This window comes from Chiloscyllium plagiosum, unplaced genomic scaffold (assembly GCF_037043375.1).
Source record: "Chiloscyllium plagiosum isolate Xiang-an unplaced genomic scaffold, Cpla_swu_hap1 HiC_scaffold_4, whole genome shotgun sequence".
Taxonomy (NCBI): Eukaryota; Metazoa; Chordata; class Chondrichthyes; order Orectolobiformes; family Hemiscylliidae; genus Chiloscyllium; species Chiloscyllium plagiosum.
In genome coordinates this window covers 104,897,435-104,914,215 of record NW_028270142.1, presented here as the reverse complement: position 1 = coordinate 104,914,215, position 16,781 = coordinate 104,897,435, and the positions used below count along the sequence as shown (strand labels likewise).

The window sequence follows — 16,781 nt, the reverse complement described above, 5'->3', positions numbered from 1 at the left end:
TGGGATATCTGTCGGCATGGACGGGTTTCCATGCTGTACATCTCTATGACTCTGTGAATCTATGACATGAGAAGAGAAAAAATTCTTGTTAAGTCACTCAAATGTGGAGGAATAGCACCTCATTTTGCACATAGGCACAGCCTTCAGGAAGTATAACATTCACAGTTGTCCCTCTCTTTCCTCAATGTCCATGGTGTCAATCAGTCTCAAGCTGGGATTTACTTGTACTTCTTTCAATATAGTCTATTGTGTTCATTACTCAAAAGGCAGTCTTGTCTACATTGGTAAGATGAAAAGCAGACTGGGTGACAGCTTTGCTGAATATTTCCACTCTGTCAGAATGACCCAACTTTCCAGTTGCTTGCGATTTCAGTAAACCATCTTGCTCCCATATTAATGTTTCTGGGCTAGGCATGCTGCACTGTTTCAGCAAAGCCCAATGAATGCTGGAGGAACTGCACCTCATTTTCCACTTAGGCACTATACAATCTTAAGGATTCAATTTGACTTCTAAATCTATAATGACTAATAAAAGACCAGGAACTATTACAAATATATTTGAAGTATTTTATTTAACACTGAATTTAATATATAAATGTACTGAAATATATAATTGTATGCATTTACAGTATTTCTTTAAAAAGTCATTCCTTTGACATTTCATTGAATCAAACATTAGGATACTGGTTGCACATACTGTAACTCGCAGAATTATCCTCAAGTATTGCACTCCTTGCGTTAATTCTTGCCACATAAAAATATTTATTCAGCATTTTACTGCTCATAGACATTAATATCTAATATTTTATATCAGAGTTATCTGGTAATATTTGATTGACAATATTTTATGTATAATATTTATTAGTTAGTAATTGATAATCTAATCATGCCTATACATTTTGCAACATTTGCTAAAAAGATACATCAAGGCAAAGCATCCCATATAGCACTCATCAGGACGAGGACACATTAAAATTGGAGCACTAATTTATACAATATGAGTTGCGGGTGCTAATTGGCTGAATCACTGTTAGCATGGATTTAAAATTATCAGTTGAGCTTGCAGTGTATTTAATTTGCATTTAATAGAAGGTAGATACCTTCACACACAGGACCCTGTTCTGTGCAGGTAAAAGGAGTTAATGCCTATATTGTATCTTTTTAATTGTGGCATTGTTACAGAAACTGACTAATCATAGTCTACCTGCCTAATCTGTGGTTAATCAGTGAACTAAACTAAATTAACTGATCCAGCTGCATCTCCATGCCAACCAAATAGCACCTATGTGCACTGTTGCTTGTGCTGTATAAATTGATGTTCCCTTTCAAAAATTGGTTTCTCACATTCCAGTCCTGATGAGAACAAGGTCAAAGGTTTTTTTGGCTTTATGTCTCTTCTTAACAATGTTTAAGCTTTGTACTATCAAACAATTATGCTTTAACACTATCTATGTCTTTGGCCATTTCATTTGTTTGTCTGTACTGACACTGATATTCAGATTTGACTGTAACTAGGATAAAATTCCAGTCAGAAGAGTGTGCGTGTTAGTATGTAATTTTGGCTACCAAAGTTCCAAGATAATAAAAAATGCACACTGGAACATTTTAGTCAATACTTCATCTTGATTATTTTAAGAGGCACACAGCTTTAATAGAGCTAACTATGTTTGTAAACTATTCATACATATAAAATTTATATTTATGACTTTCATTTAACTTAAAAGATACATTTATGAGACTTAGAAAAGAAAATGATAGTTCACGGACTAAATCTTTTAAATGTTAAATAGCAGGATAAATAAACTTCCAACTGCAGAAAAACATTGGCATGAAATTGGGTTGTCAGAGTAACCATTGGCAGATATGAGGCTTGTATTTGGATTAGAATAATGATGAAGCAGTGTCTGATAATGTCACCCATTCCAACACTTATTCTAGGATCATCCTGTATGTGTACTATCAGAGTCAAAGAATCTTTTATGTTATGTTACAGCAATGATTTTAATAAATGAGCCTTTTTAAAAAAGAATGTTACAATCGGAAGTGATAGGGAAGAGCCCTTGTACAGGTGTGACACAGAGACATTGTGGAGGCTTCTAAAGAAATGTGAAAGCATTTAACAAATTAGAAGTTTTCTGTACATATCTATTGTATTTATATTTGGTATAGATGAGTGCTTTTCAGATGTCTTACTGTAACAAAAACATAGGTGATTCCTAACAAGCGATTTCTTATGTTAATGATATGGAAATTCCCAGTATAGATGTGTTACACTAAGTATACTGATCTTTACCAGCAAGCTATGGTAATGATTGGCATGGATGATTCCTGTACTGCTGTGTAATAGGTCAAAGCAGACCTCCCATAAAACAGCTACAGTAAATGACATGCAAAAGCTTGCAGAATGTTACAGCAATAATTAGTGAGGAAGTACTTTGCACAAGTGTATTATTGTATCACTTGGAAATGGCCTGGTTGAGGTGTTACAATAATGTCTGGCATGGATGAGCCGAATATATTTTGCACAATAGTAAGGGTCAGCTTGGATCATTACTATATACATCATCCATAACAAAATTGTTTGAAGTGGAGAACCCTGTATGTACATGTCACAATGGCATCAAAGTTTTAATTTTAAAAAGCCTTTGCCTTATTGGTTGTGCTAACTAAACCAAATTATTGTTTGGTGATATTGTTAATTCTTTCAATGTCCTGCTTCACTTATCCTCTAGCATAGAATGAACATGGCACAGTTCTAATTTTGTGGTTATAAAAAATTATCTTAAGAAACATCTTCATTCTTGATTTTTGTTATAAATGCTATTAGTTTTGCATGCTTATGACCTATGTTTCATATTGAGTATTCCATATCAGATTTTACAACAAATAAAGATCCACATAGCGACTGCCAATGTGTTGGTGGTTCTTCTCTACCACAGCTTGCTTGGCAGCATCCAATGATGGGAATATCACAAAAGCATCGCCAGATTGTCCATACAAGTTGGACATGATCAGCACGGACTCAGGGGGAATCTGCATCAAATAAATAAATGGAACGTAATAATAGATAACTGGAAACATAGCCCACATTAACATGAGCCATTCAACACATAAAGTCCCAGCACCAGACAGGTTTCTTTTATTCAGTTATTTGCAATTCCCATCACCTTAAGGTTCATTTTGCTATTGTCCATATTTGTTGCTAATTTAGAACACTCCAATAAACCCTACCTCTGTTTCAAAGTGCTGCTGCAATTGTGTTTCATATGGATAAGTATCTGTTACATATACAGGGAATCACAACAATTTAATGTCAGGATGGAAAATCATAGTCAGAAGTCGTGAAAGAAAGACAAACTCAAAACAGTTTCACAGTTACATCCCAAGATATAATCTTGCTGGTAATAATAAGCCTCTGTTAATGCTTCTGATGTATTCTTTGTATGAAAGTGCCTGGTATCTTCTGATGATCTTTACTGTACAATAAACAAAATGAGGAACTCCTAATTTACAGAATCATGCATGGAATGAGATCTTGTGGGGTAGGCTAAAATGCCCTATAATATCACTATTGAATATGGCAAATGATTTTTATAGTAACTGCTGTGATTGAATTACACATTTCCCATATTAGAACTCTAAAGTTTGAACAACAGGGAAATGTGCAAGTAAACATCAAATCGGTTGCAAGATCAGAATCAAGCTGCTACAAAAGAAATGGGATTTTTAAAATTAAGTGAATTTTAAGTGATCATGCAGAGACAGTGTAAATAAGGAATGTTCATACAGCATTTCTGTATTATATGCCAGTGCTGTGCAAGTGCCATCTTACTTTTATCTCAGGCAGCTATATTTTAAAAAATAAAGACTTATGCTTGCCATATTGCTCATCCTAGAAGTGTTGTAATAGAAATTGTGGAGTCAAAGTAAAGCATATCACTTCTCTCGAGTGAGAGAAGACAGCCAAAGACGAAGCCATTCCAAACGGCCTGTGCAACTCCTTGGAACTAGTAAAGGTTTTGAAGCAATTGTTAATCTTTTCAATATGTGTGTACACAGAAAGAAAAACATGTATTATGGAAGCACTGGATATTCAATTCATTTCACAGCCAGTTTTGAAGTGTAGCTACTGTCTTAATATTAGGGAAATACAGAAACTAAATTCCATTAAGCAAAGTCCCACAATCAGCAATTAAATAACATACACAAACAGTTTTGGCAAGTTTGACTGAGCAATAAATATCAGAAGACAGAGAAAATTCCTAGTTGTTGTTCTAGTAGTTTACAGAATCAAAGGATTCTGACTTATTTTCCCATTGTACCTCTAAACTGACCACACCGAATGTATTCAAGATTATTTTGCTGATCAGCTTTCAAAATAAATTCTTCACATTTTACTTTACAGTGACTAATGTTAATTTAGAAGCATCTAAAAGGTTTAAAAAGGAAACTGTATATTTTGAAACAGATACTTAAACACATGTCCTAATGTAGTGCAGCAACAAAAATATTTGAAAATCCTTAAACCCAAACAAATGAAAAAAGCAGACAGCTGATCCACAATGCTTTACACACACGTACACCATCAGGTTTCCCAACACCACATGATTTGTGAAAGCATCCTTAATACAGGTCAAGTGACCCAGTTAGGTGGATATAGTACTTCCTTACCTACCTTCTCTTATAAGAAGTCTAGCTTATGAGCCATTTATATACAGACCCATTCTTTGGGATGTGTGAACACTGTTCTGGCTTGGTCATGCGCATGTACAAGTCCTTGGCATTCCTCAGCTGGATACTGATACAAGGTTGAACATATATAAAATATCTATTAAACTCAAACAACTTCTGTCTCATCAAAGAAAAAGAAAATTAAAATGCTGCTGTGCTTTGCTGCATTAAATGCAATAATTCTCAATTCTCAGACAGTAACTTTTGAGTGAAGATATAAGAATAGGTGAAATGTCAGAATTAGGACACATTATATCTGTATGACTTCTTAACAATATTCCATAGCCCCATATTTTACTGGCGACACTGTCCAGAAGCTAGGCCTTATACAGTTGTATAGTCAGGTTAAATTAGTTCAAATATTATAGAATCCCTAGAGGGTGGAAGCAGGCCATTCGGCCCATCAAATCTACACTGACCCTCCGAACAGCATCCCACCAGACTCACCCCCTTTTTCCCAGTCTGCATGTCCCTTGTCACCATGGGCATCTTAGCATGGCCAATCCACCTAATCTGCACATCTTCAGACTGTGGCAGGAAACTGGTGCACCCAGAGGAAACCCACACCCAGACATGGGGAGAATGTGCAAACTTCACAAAGATAGTTGACCAAGGCTGGAATTGAACCCAGGTTCCTGGCACAGTGAGGCAGCAGTGCTGACCACTGGGCTGCCATGCCACCCTAAATAGCCTGATTTTTGGATTTACATCCACCATGTCTGCATGGGAATATTTATAGGGCCCCTGAACAACATTCTGAATGACATTAGTTACTTTGAGACTTCAAAGTACTCAATTATCTCAAGTTATGAATACACTCTCCAAAAATAAACACCAGTTTCTTAACCAGATTTTAAAAAATCATTGTTGAAATCTAGGTATTGTGCCTACTGAACTTCCTTAATCACCATGAATGGATGCTATATCGATATTAACCACCAAACCAGTTTTAGCTACACCAAACGTTTCAAAACCTTTTAAAGTTGCCATCGATGCTAGTGACATAGGAGTTACAGCTGTACTCCTACAGGAACCTGAGGATGGGATTGAACTGCCAGTTGGTTACTTTTCGAAGAAGCTCAACATCCACCAGAGGAAGTACTCCACGATCAAAAAAGAACTAATGCGTTTGGTATTGACCTCAGAACATTCTAATATGTATGTCATGAACAAAGTGTCAGAGACGGTTGTGTACAGGGATCACAATCCGCTTACATTCTTAGAACGCTTTATAGGCAAGAATATGAGATTATTTAGTTGGAGTCTTATGTTACAGACTGTTAATTTAAAAATCATACACGTTGCGGGTTGTAAGAATATAATCACAGATGCATTATCACGGATTTAACTGATAAAGTTTAGATGAGATTTGTATTTATTTATTTATATATATATACACACACACACACACACACACACAGTTATATGGCAAGAAGTTAAGGTGAACTTAGATTAAAGTTATCAGTATGTTAGGATGATATATTTAAAGAATAGAAAAAAATGAAGCCATATTTTCATTATAATGTTTCATTTTTTCTTAAGGGTAGAGGTGTTATGAAGATGTGGCTGCACTGTACCTTTAAGAGAGTTAAAAGCTAGCAGAACTACCTGACAGCACCAAGTGTTCTGATTAAGATACAATGGAACATGTGGTCCAGCAGCCAGGGTATCTAGTTGCCTGGAGACAAAAACCAATTTGAATTAGGCCAATCAGTTTAAATTATAACCCCCAAAATAACCAAACTCGAATTAAGTATGAATTTAGTACATTGACAATATCAAAAGCCAATGACACAATCCAATGCTTTGGGGATATAAGACTGGGAAAAATTGAACAGTTGAGGGAGAACTGCCAAAGGACCAATAGTTGTAGGCTGCTAGTCAGAACTCTCTGAGAGGTACCTGTCGAGAGAAGGAATTTGCACACAGAAAAACATCAATGTTGACCTGGAGAGCAAATCTACAAAGAGATTTGACAGCTGGCTGGTTTTGAAATTTGAGTTTTTCAGTAAGTCTTAATTGGAGTGTTTTATTGGACTAGAATTATAGAAGGGCAAGTAAAAGATAGGTTAGAGGAAGGAGTTGTAAATACTTGTTAGTTAATTATTCTCTGCTTTACTTTAAGAAATAAATTTGTTAATTTTTACTTTGGCCACTCAAATTTTTGCAAATTATTGCACAGGATAGATCTTTTCTGTGTTGTTGGTTTAAAATTAGCAGGTGAGGGTGGGGTGGGGGATTTACCCTGTATTATAACAAATCATCTTGAATTATTGGCAGCAGTTTGGATTATGAGGTTCCATCAGAGAACAGTAAGGAATCACAATACATTGGTGTAGGACTAAAGACACACACACACAACAGGCAGGATGGGTAAGAACAGTAAGTTAAACACAAAGGAAACTGGAGAAAGTCAGCAGGTCTATCAGCATCTGTGGAGTGAAATAGAATAAATGTTTTGAGTCTGGTGTGATTTCTTCATCTCACCTTTTCTTGTTCTGAAGAAGTCATACTAAGCTCAAAATATTTGTTCTATTTTTCTTCACAGATGTTACCAGACCTGTTGAGTTTCTTCAACATTGTCTATTTGTTTTACTGTTCTAGCATCCATAGTATTTTGCTTTTACATGAACAGTAGGTTTCCTTTCTCAAGGATAGAAGTGCATCAATTTAGTTTTTAAATTGCAACTCAAAACTTTATGGTCGCTTTCACTTCTAGTTTCCCACATTTTTGTACACACCTATACTCTATTTATTTAGTCTACACCATCAGGCAAGTGTTTCAAACAATACTTAAGTTTCTGGCAGAGGCCCCCATGTCGCTGTTTAAACAGTATAAACAGACCTTCTTATCCTGAAGCCAAACACCAGTAACAGCATTTAGTACAGCCTAGCTTTGGAAAATAGTCTAAAATAGGCCTTAGGCCTTTCTACTTGCAAATACTCCAACAGATACTTCAGATACACAACCTAGATATCTGAAATCTGAATCTGAGGTAGGCATAAGGGAGTCTTTGCTCTTTTTGCGATTTAAAAAGGAGAGAGTGAAGAATTCAGGAGGTAACAGAATAGTGGTGGAGACTATTAAATTGAAATTGCAGCTGCTTTCCCTGAAGATCAACTAGTACTGCAATTGGAGGTGGAGTTGTAAAAGCCCAAGTGCTCAGATAAGCAACAAAAGACTAGAGTGCCAGGGTTCCAAAGAGAACAGGTCACATTAGTAAGCAATAAGTTCTAAATCAACCTGCAGATTTTTGATTAAGGAATGGCTGTATGGGAAAAAATGATTTAAAAACCTACAACTTGCCCTTACTTAAACACACTGCAAATCACATATACATCAGTAATATCAAAAACTCTGTAAAAAATGCACATTTGTAACAAAGTATTTTCCTGTGCTTGATAGCAGTATAAATCACTTATAAATCAGGTTGGTGCTAGAAGTATATTGGAAGGGATAATTGTCATGGTAACATGCTGTATTAACTATGCATGTATAGCTATCTGTCATTTGTCAAAAATATCACCAGCTGCCACTGAAATAGATTAGTCATTGGAAATATACCAGATTGAATTGCATTTATTTTCATCTAGAAACTGATGGAGAGAAAATGGAAAATCATGCATCTACGGCATAGACATTTTTAGAATTTCTAGCATACAAATCAGGTCTATATAAATAAGTGGATCGGATACCTCGGTTGGTAAGATCAAAATATATGATTGAAAAATTGTGCTCAGCTGGAATGGCTGAAATTATCAATATTAGCAAGAAGCACTTATCAATATTTCACTTAATTTACCTCTCCTCAATATTGTCATTTCTAAATAGTTACAGACCAACAGATGCTTGCCACCTCTTGGTCAACTCCACCTAGTTCACCCAGATGCATCCTCGGATGCAGACAGATCTCATGCAGTCAAATTCATTAATAGCTGAATACGGTCCTGCTCTTAACAGACATCCCCATAAATCCCAACATAGTCACTGAATAGCAGTCTGCAACTTGAAACCTTGGCAAGGTTACCCTTCTGACTCAAGGACGTTTAAGATTTTAATGTTGTACTCAGTAACAGAAGGTGAATAAGTGAGCTTTAAAAACACTGTTCTGAAGTTAAAATGAATTTAATTTACCTCATACAAGATGCATCACTAGGATTGTAGCTCTAGTAGTTAAGTATTCCTTCACTCATCAATTGAATTTTTAGTGTTCCACATGAACAACCATAAAAGTGGTCATCTGTTAAATTTTGGAAAAGGCACATATACGGATAATCACAAGGCAGTAATTTGTTCAATGGCATGGCAACATGCTCTGAAAAACAATGGCACTCTGAAGAAAATAACTATTTAAGGAAAAAAGCACCAGGGCACAGTGCCCTGCCTTTGATGAATTAATTAGAAAATGAGCATTTGACCTGAAACAATCAAGGCATCCAAGACCAATGTTTCATCACCTCCATGTCACATGTCACCTAAGTTGTGCCTTTAACCAGTAAGTGTAGGTTTCTGAGGATTAGTAATCTGTACTGTCTCCTTCATTGCAAGTTTATTATCTTTTAGTATATCATCTGGCACATACACAGTTGAGAAAAAGTTTATAGTGATAACACTCGAGATTTAGTCACAGTGTATAAACTGTAAACACTTCCATATTAGTTTTCATTAATGAACATTCTAAATCCATGCTTGCACATTTTATATTATGAAGCACAGATTTTATTTTCCAATTTTTAATAATTTAATTACATTGCTAACTCCTCTTTGCATTCAGGTTACCTATTCCCCATGGGCTTCCAGAACTACTACATGACACCAAAAGAAAATTTAGATTCCCTCACAACTGATGGTTCCAATACCATTTAGCACTCAGCCATCAGAAGATTTTGCTTGGAATATTCTTATGAGCAAAAATCATGGCTATAGGAAGGCAGATTTCGAACTGTTCTAGCACTGCACTACTCAAGTTCAGAGATTTCAAAGAAGCCTCATGACTCCACAATTGTGTGCATGATTGATTTGTAGGGGTGAACATTATATCACAGAGTAAACCATATCGTCAATATTACTGACACTGAGATGCACAGAAAACGGAGTGCTCATGAAGAGACCTAACTGTAAAGAATTATTGGACATGTCTGAATGATGTAACCACAAATACTTTTGAAAATAAATGGTCATTACAATAGTAGATTAATGATAATTAAACTTTTTTGGAAAAATTATGTAAAACATGCTGTTACCTACAGAAATAAGTCAGAGGCTCCATCCAAAATAATTTTTTAAACTCTACAGTCATACCCGGATTTGCATTTTTAAGGTTTGTTTTAATCTTCTTTGTGAGTTGCTTTAGTCATTTGTTGGGGGATCAGGATTAATATCATTAGACTCAAAGTTAACACTGACATCTATTTCAAACCCACCGACTCCCACACTACCTCGACTACACCGCCTCACAAACCCCTTCCTCCCAATTCCTCCCACCTCTACTGTATCTACTCCCAGGAAGAACAATTCCACTCCTGGACATCCCAAATGGATTCCTATTTCAGTGACCGCAATCTTCCCTCCCACGTGATCAACAATGCTCTCTAGTGCATCTCCTCCACTTCCCGCACCTCCACTCTCAAACCCCATCTCTCCAACCACAACAAGAATAGAACCCCCTAAACCCACTCCCTTACCCCGGTCGCCACCTTTCACCCCACTAATCTCCAGATATAGCACGTTATCCTCTGCCATTTCAGCCACCTCCAGTCAGACTCCACCATCAAGGACCAAACAAGGGAGTCACGGAGGGAATGGTCTCTGCAGAACGCAATATAGTTTTCCCTTCCCACTCCTTTCTGTGTTCTGCAGAAACCATTCCCTCAGCGATTCACTTGTTAGGTCCATGCCCCTACATCTAACCACCTTCCACTCCCGGCACCTCCCCCTGCCACCGCATAAGATGTAAAACCTGTGCCCACCTCTCCCCTCTCAACTCCGTCCAAGATCCCAAAGGATCTTTTCACATCTGGCAAAGATTTTCCTGCAAATCCACCCACCTCATCTACTGTGTCCATTGCTCTCGATGTGGTCTCCTCTACATCAGGGAGACCGAATGCCAACTCGTGAAGTGTTTCGGGGAACATTTTTGGGACACCTGCACCAAACAACTCCGCCACCCTGTGACCCTGTCAACTCCCCCCCTCCCACTCCCCCAAGGACATGCAAATCTTGGAGTCCTCCACTGCCAACTGGGACCCTTCAATCACATGGCAGCAACATCAACTTCACTAGTTTCCAAATCTCCCCTCCCCCCACCCCATCAGGGAGACCGAATGCCAACTCGTGAAGTGTTTCGGGGAACATTTTTGGGACACCTGCACCAAACAACTCCGCCACCCTGTGACCTACCACTTCAACTCCCCCCCTCCCACTCCCCCAAGGACATGCAAATCTTGGAGTCCTCCACTGCCAACTGGGACCCTTCAATCACATGGCAGCAACATCAACTTCACTAGTTTCCAAATCTCCCCTCCCCCCACCTCATCCCAGATCCAACCCTCCAACTTGGCACTGCTCTCTTAAACTGTTCTACCTGTCCATCTTCCTTCCTACCTATCTGCTCCATCCTCCCCTCTGACCTATCACAATCAACCTCCACCTGCATCCATCTATCACCTTCCCAGTTACCATCCCTCCCAGTCCCACCCTACTCTCCTATTTATCTCTGAGTCCTCTATGCACCCTCTTCCACCCCTCCCCCCCCCCACCCCATTCCCCTCACCCACTTTCCTGATGAAGGACTTATGCCCGAAATGTTGACTCTCCTGCTCCGTGGGTGCTGCCTGACCTGCTGTGCTTTTCCAGCACCACTCTTTTCAGATCTGACTCTCCAGCATCTGCAGTCCTCACTTTCTCAAAGTTAACTTTAGCTGTTTATCAGTAAAAAAAATTTGTGTCCCACCCCTCCCTCCAAGACCATGTTTCTGCTTGCAGTGAATTGACACCACAGTTCTCCTCCAGAAGGAAAGCTTGACAAACTTTCTTGACAGAGTCAATTTATTCTTCATGTTATACACTGAGCAAATATGGTTTATGAAGAAGACAGGTTTGAGCTTAATACTCTGTGGTACTAACACTGGAAGATTGAGACTGAATAATAGAAAAACAGCAAGTGCTGGAGAAGGTCAGCAGGTTTGGCAGCATTTGTGGAGAGAGAAATAGAGTTGATGTAGAGTCCAACTATTACTACATAATGATTCTGAGGAACAGTCAGATCTACTGAGTTTCTCCAGAACTTGTTTTTATTTTAGATCTCCAGAATCGGCAGTATTCTTCTTTTGTTTACACGACTAAACAGGGCTTCCTATTTAAAAAAAAACAAAAACAAAAAACCGAGGATGCTGGAAACCTGAAACAAAAACAGAAATTGCTGAAGAAACTCAGCAGGTCTATCAGCATCTGTGGAGAGAAAACAGAATTAATGTTTGGGTACAGGTTTCTGATTTGTAGATTTTTTATTTGTAAGGGAATCAAGGGTTACAGGAAGAAGGCAAGAAAATGGGATTGAGAAGCATAATGTCAGCTGTTTTTCTCTATGTTGTAACAGGGTGGTGAAGAATGCATGCAGCACTCTTGCCTTTATTGGACTGTGCATTGAGTATAGGAGTTGGGAGGCTGTACAGGACATTGGTTAGGCCACTTTTGGAATATTGCATTCAATTCTGGTCTACCTGCTACAGGAAAGATGTTGTGAAACTTGAACTTCAGAAAAGATTTACAAAGGGTGTTGGCAGGATTGGAGGATTTGAGTTATAGGGAGAGGTTGAGTAGGCTGGGGCTACTTGGCCTGGAGTTTTGGAGGCTGAGAGCTGACATTTAAAGAGGTTTATAAAATCATGAGGGGCAGGGCTAGGCTGAATAGCTAATGTCTTTTCCACAGGGTAGGGGAGGCCAAAACTAGTGGGCATAGGATTAAGTTGAGGGGGAAAGATTTAAAAGGGACCCAAGGGACAACTTTTTCATGCAGAGGGTGGCGCATCTATGGAATGAGCTGCCAGAGGAAGTGGTGGAGGCTGGTAAAATTACAACACTTAAAAGGCATCTGGATGGGTATATGAATAGGAAGGGTTTGGAGGGATATGGGCCAAATTTTGGCAAATAGGACCAGATTAGTTTAGGATATCTGGTTGGCATGGATGAGTTGGACCAAAGGTCTGTTTTTGTGCTGTACATCTCTATGACTATTTCCAAAGCCTTCTCCCATTTAGAACATAGTCTACACCTCTCTTCTTCCCACTAAAGCACATAACTTCACATTTTTCCACAGTTTATTCCATTTACCACTTCTCTGGATAGTTTCATTGCAAATTATGGTTCTGGGCAAAGTATTAGAAATATACTCATTTCTTTCAAATATATTGTCTTGTGTTTATTGTACAGTAAGAACTGTAGTTCTCAATGTCCACAAGTGAATTCTGGAAGTTTAAAGGCAAAAGTTTAGAAATTTAAAGAACAGAATCAAACTCCTGTGACATTTTCTCAAATGATATTTCATAAGTGGTACAGATCTGTGAAGGTTGAACAGGATTCTGAAACACTTAGCTAGGTAATGCTTATGGAAGAATGTGAAAAAACGTGCATCCTTTTAGGAACAAGATCCCACACAGAAATCAATACCACTTCTAAAATCAGCAGAAATTGTATAAACTGCAATAATAGCTGGAGATTATGAATGATCTCAAACATATGAGCAGCTGTAAACCTTTGATTGCAAACCCACTCAGAAACAGGAGAGCTCAGCAATCTGATAATGAACAGAATATTGGTTGCAGTGAGGAAGATAGCAGAAATGAAAAGACATGTATTCCTTAAAACAGTGAAAAATACAGAATTGAGGATAAGGGTTACTTACGTGGATCACCATGTTAATTTTGTTTAATACTGCATATAAGCACTAAGTGTTGCAAAATAAAAGCCAAAATAGTTGCATTTGTGAGAGTATGTCTTGAGGGCACGCTGTACCTGAAGGGGGAGCTTGTGACAAAACATAGGAATGAAATCTAATTTCTGTGAGACCAGATAAGTAGTCCAATAAAAACAGGCAAGCAAATTAATATTCTTACAGATATGGAATGTGATCAATTGTTGATAAAGTCAGGTGAAGGGGATTTCAGGTCAGAAAATTAGCTATTAAAAATTTGATAAAGTGTACTAATGGAAGTTGTTTAATTGCTCTATTGCATACATCAAACTTAACATGTAGCATTTTTCCAGAACTACAATTATGGGGATTGTGTCTCAGTAGCCCGTGAAAGATGCTGATTTTATATTGGGAAATAACCTGGCTGGATGTAAGGTGTTATCATTCAAATGGTTTCAGAAAAGATCAATGAAACTGCTGAAACTGAAAATGTTCAAGGGAGAATCAAGTGATGTGTAAAAATCTAAGACTTCCTGCGTTCCTGTTATGAAAATGAATATTTTCAATCTTTGATTTGCTCAGAGTTAAAAAAGCTCAAGCTGTTGATTTTAAAGGAACATTCCAACCTCAGACTGTCAATTAGTGGTTAAGGGTTGGAGCCAAATTGAACCTGTTTGATTTAAATATGCCCGCAGAATCTGATTGAGAGGTTTCAGGACAGGTAGTAGCAATCTTCAAAGCTAATGATGAAATAAAAGAGAAGGATTGCATAGAAACCAAAGATTCGGCTATGCATCAATAAAGATGCTGCTGATGTATATTCTTCAATAATACATTAAAACTTCAAAATGATGGACATATGAACATAATGAAAGACAAAATTATCACAAAAGTTGACTCTTCAGCCCTTCCACCATCCAAGAAGATCATGGCTGATCTGATTGTGTGTTTCGAATTCCATATTCCTATTCACACCCAACCCCCACATAATCCGCCTACAGAATAAGAATCTATCTGCCTCTACTGTAAAAATATTTCATGATCCCACCGGACGTGCCTTCTGGTGCAGAGTTCTGAAATCACACAACCCTCAGAAAACAGTTCTGGCCTAAAAGTGTGACTCCTAATTCTTTTTTAAAAAAGAACCCATTGTTCTGGATTCACCCACAAGGGAAAACATTCCTTCTAAATCCACCTAATCAAGATTATTCAGGATCTTATACACTTCTATCAAATCAACCCACTCATCAGAAAGCTTTAACAGTTGTGCAAAAAGAACTGCTAAACAAAAATGTGGATGCTGAGTGGGTGAACAAAAAAGCAACAGAAATTTAAATAAGTTCATGAGTTATCTAGAAAGATGAAGATATTTTATCTTAGTAACGTAACCTGAAAACAAAAGTTTTTAAAGTAATGAGGATCTACCTTGACTAAATAACAAACGGCTTATACAAAGGTAGTGTTAAGACCATATGATACACGAAAAGAACTAGGCCATTTGGCCCATTGACTCTACTCCATCATTCAATCATGACTGATATGTTTCTCAACCCCCATTCTCCTGAATTCACCTGTAACTCTTGATCCCCTTAGTAACAAGTGTCTCCTGAAAAAGAATGTAAAGTTTACAATTTGGAAATGAATTTAATGTTAAAAATTATCCCACATATAAACACAAGGAGGATGATTCATATATTTTGCTGTTTGAAGATTTGTTTCGATTTTTACATTTAAAATCTTGCAAATATGGAAGCAAATGGAGGTCAGGAGTAAAGGTGGCTCAAAGATTGTGTTAAAAAGGCAATATCTTGATGACAAAGTGTGTCTGAATTTAAAGAAAAAGAAAAAGAAAGGGATTAATTACTCCAGAGGGCAAGAAACATTATGACTGTGTATTTCTCCTGGATTTACTATTTCCAGTTGCTAGTCCCTGAAAGCCTCAAACATTATCAGAGATAAGTAGTGTTATTCTTAAAGTTAACTAGGTCAAACCAAGAAACGTTCTCATGCACAACATAGAAAAACTGTAAAAAATAGAGACAATTCAGCATGGGAAAGAAGATTTGATATAACGAGCCAATGAACGTAAAGCCACCAGTAAAGTAAAGTGAGCTCCCATTCTCAAGAAAGTTGGGATTCGAAGAAATTATCCAAACATAATTTTAAATCCTAATTATCATGAGATTGGGGTGGCAGTTTAAGCATTTTAATATGTTAAAATACTTTGACAAAGAACTGTGAAAGAGGAGAGAATATGGTTTGTACAACATCATTTTCTTGTGTCCTCCAAAATAGATCCTTAACTCAGTCTTCTCATTGTTTCTATCCTTTGCCAGTCTTATCATTTTCCAATAACTTTCTTCAATTTGCAAGCCATCAAGCTTGGACATAAACTTAAAAAAGAGCCCCCTTGTTTTGGATTCACACACAAGGGAAAAAAATCCTTTTTTAAAAAATCTTCCCTCCATAGATATATCTTACTTGTTCATTCCCTCTGAACTTGTGTCTTTCCTAGGCTCTCTGCCTTTACATAGATGCATTCAGCAAATTTATTTATTGACTCTCCTTCACACTTCATTTGTTACTTTTTCTGTTCAGCTGATTGTTTGAAATATTACCCCAGTAATAAAAAGCATAGAACAGTACAGCCAGGAACTGGCTTTTTGGCCCACCAAGACTGTGTCGACACATGATGCCCTTCCAAATCAAAAACCTTTTGCCGCTATGCAGTACTTGGGGTGGCACAGTGGCTCAGTGGTTAGCACTGCTGCCTCACAGTGCCAGGGACCTGGGTTCAATTCCCACCTCGGGTGACTGTGTGGAGTTTGCACATTCTCCCCATGTCTGCGTGGGTCCCCTCCGGGTGCCATGGTTTTCTCCCAGGTGAACTGGGAGAAAAATTGCCATTGTGTTAGATGCATTAGTCAGGGGTAAATATAGGGTGGGGGAATGGGTCTGGGTGGGTTACTCTTTGGAGGGTCAGTGTGGACTTGTTGGGCCGAAGGGCCTGTTTCCATGTTGTAGGTAATCTAATCTACTTATCCATCTATTTACTGCCTATTCATATGTCTACCAAGATGCCTCTTAAACTTGCTCTTGTATCCTCATCTACTACCTTCTCTGGCAGCACATTCCAGG

General features: G+C 37.8%; 1 protein-coding gene across 5 annotated transcripts in view; it reads right to left on the bottom strand.

Annotated features, from left to right (window-relative positions):
• Positions 1 to 553: 553 nt before the first annotated feature.
• Positions 554 to 16,781, bottom strand: part of esrp1 (epithelial splicing regulatory protein 1) — an 84,212-nt gene continuing 67,984 nt past the window's right edge. For 3 of the 5 annotated variants that reach the window (XM_087986541.1, XM_043688049.2, XM_043688050.2), the window contains one exon: positions 554 to 3,033. In XM_087986541.1, the coding sequence (XP_087842667.1) occupies positions 2,878 to 3,033 (156 nt within the window). In that variant the 3' untranslated portion in view covers positions 554 to 2,877. Of the gene's footprint in view, positions 3,034 to 4,671; positions 4,799 to 16,781 lie in introns of all 5 variants that reach the window. The other 2 variants (XM_043688051.2, XM_087986540.1) reach the window with 2 other exon arrangements.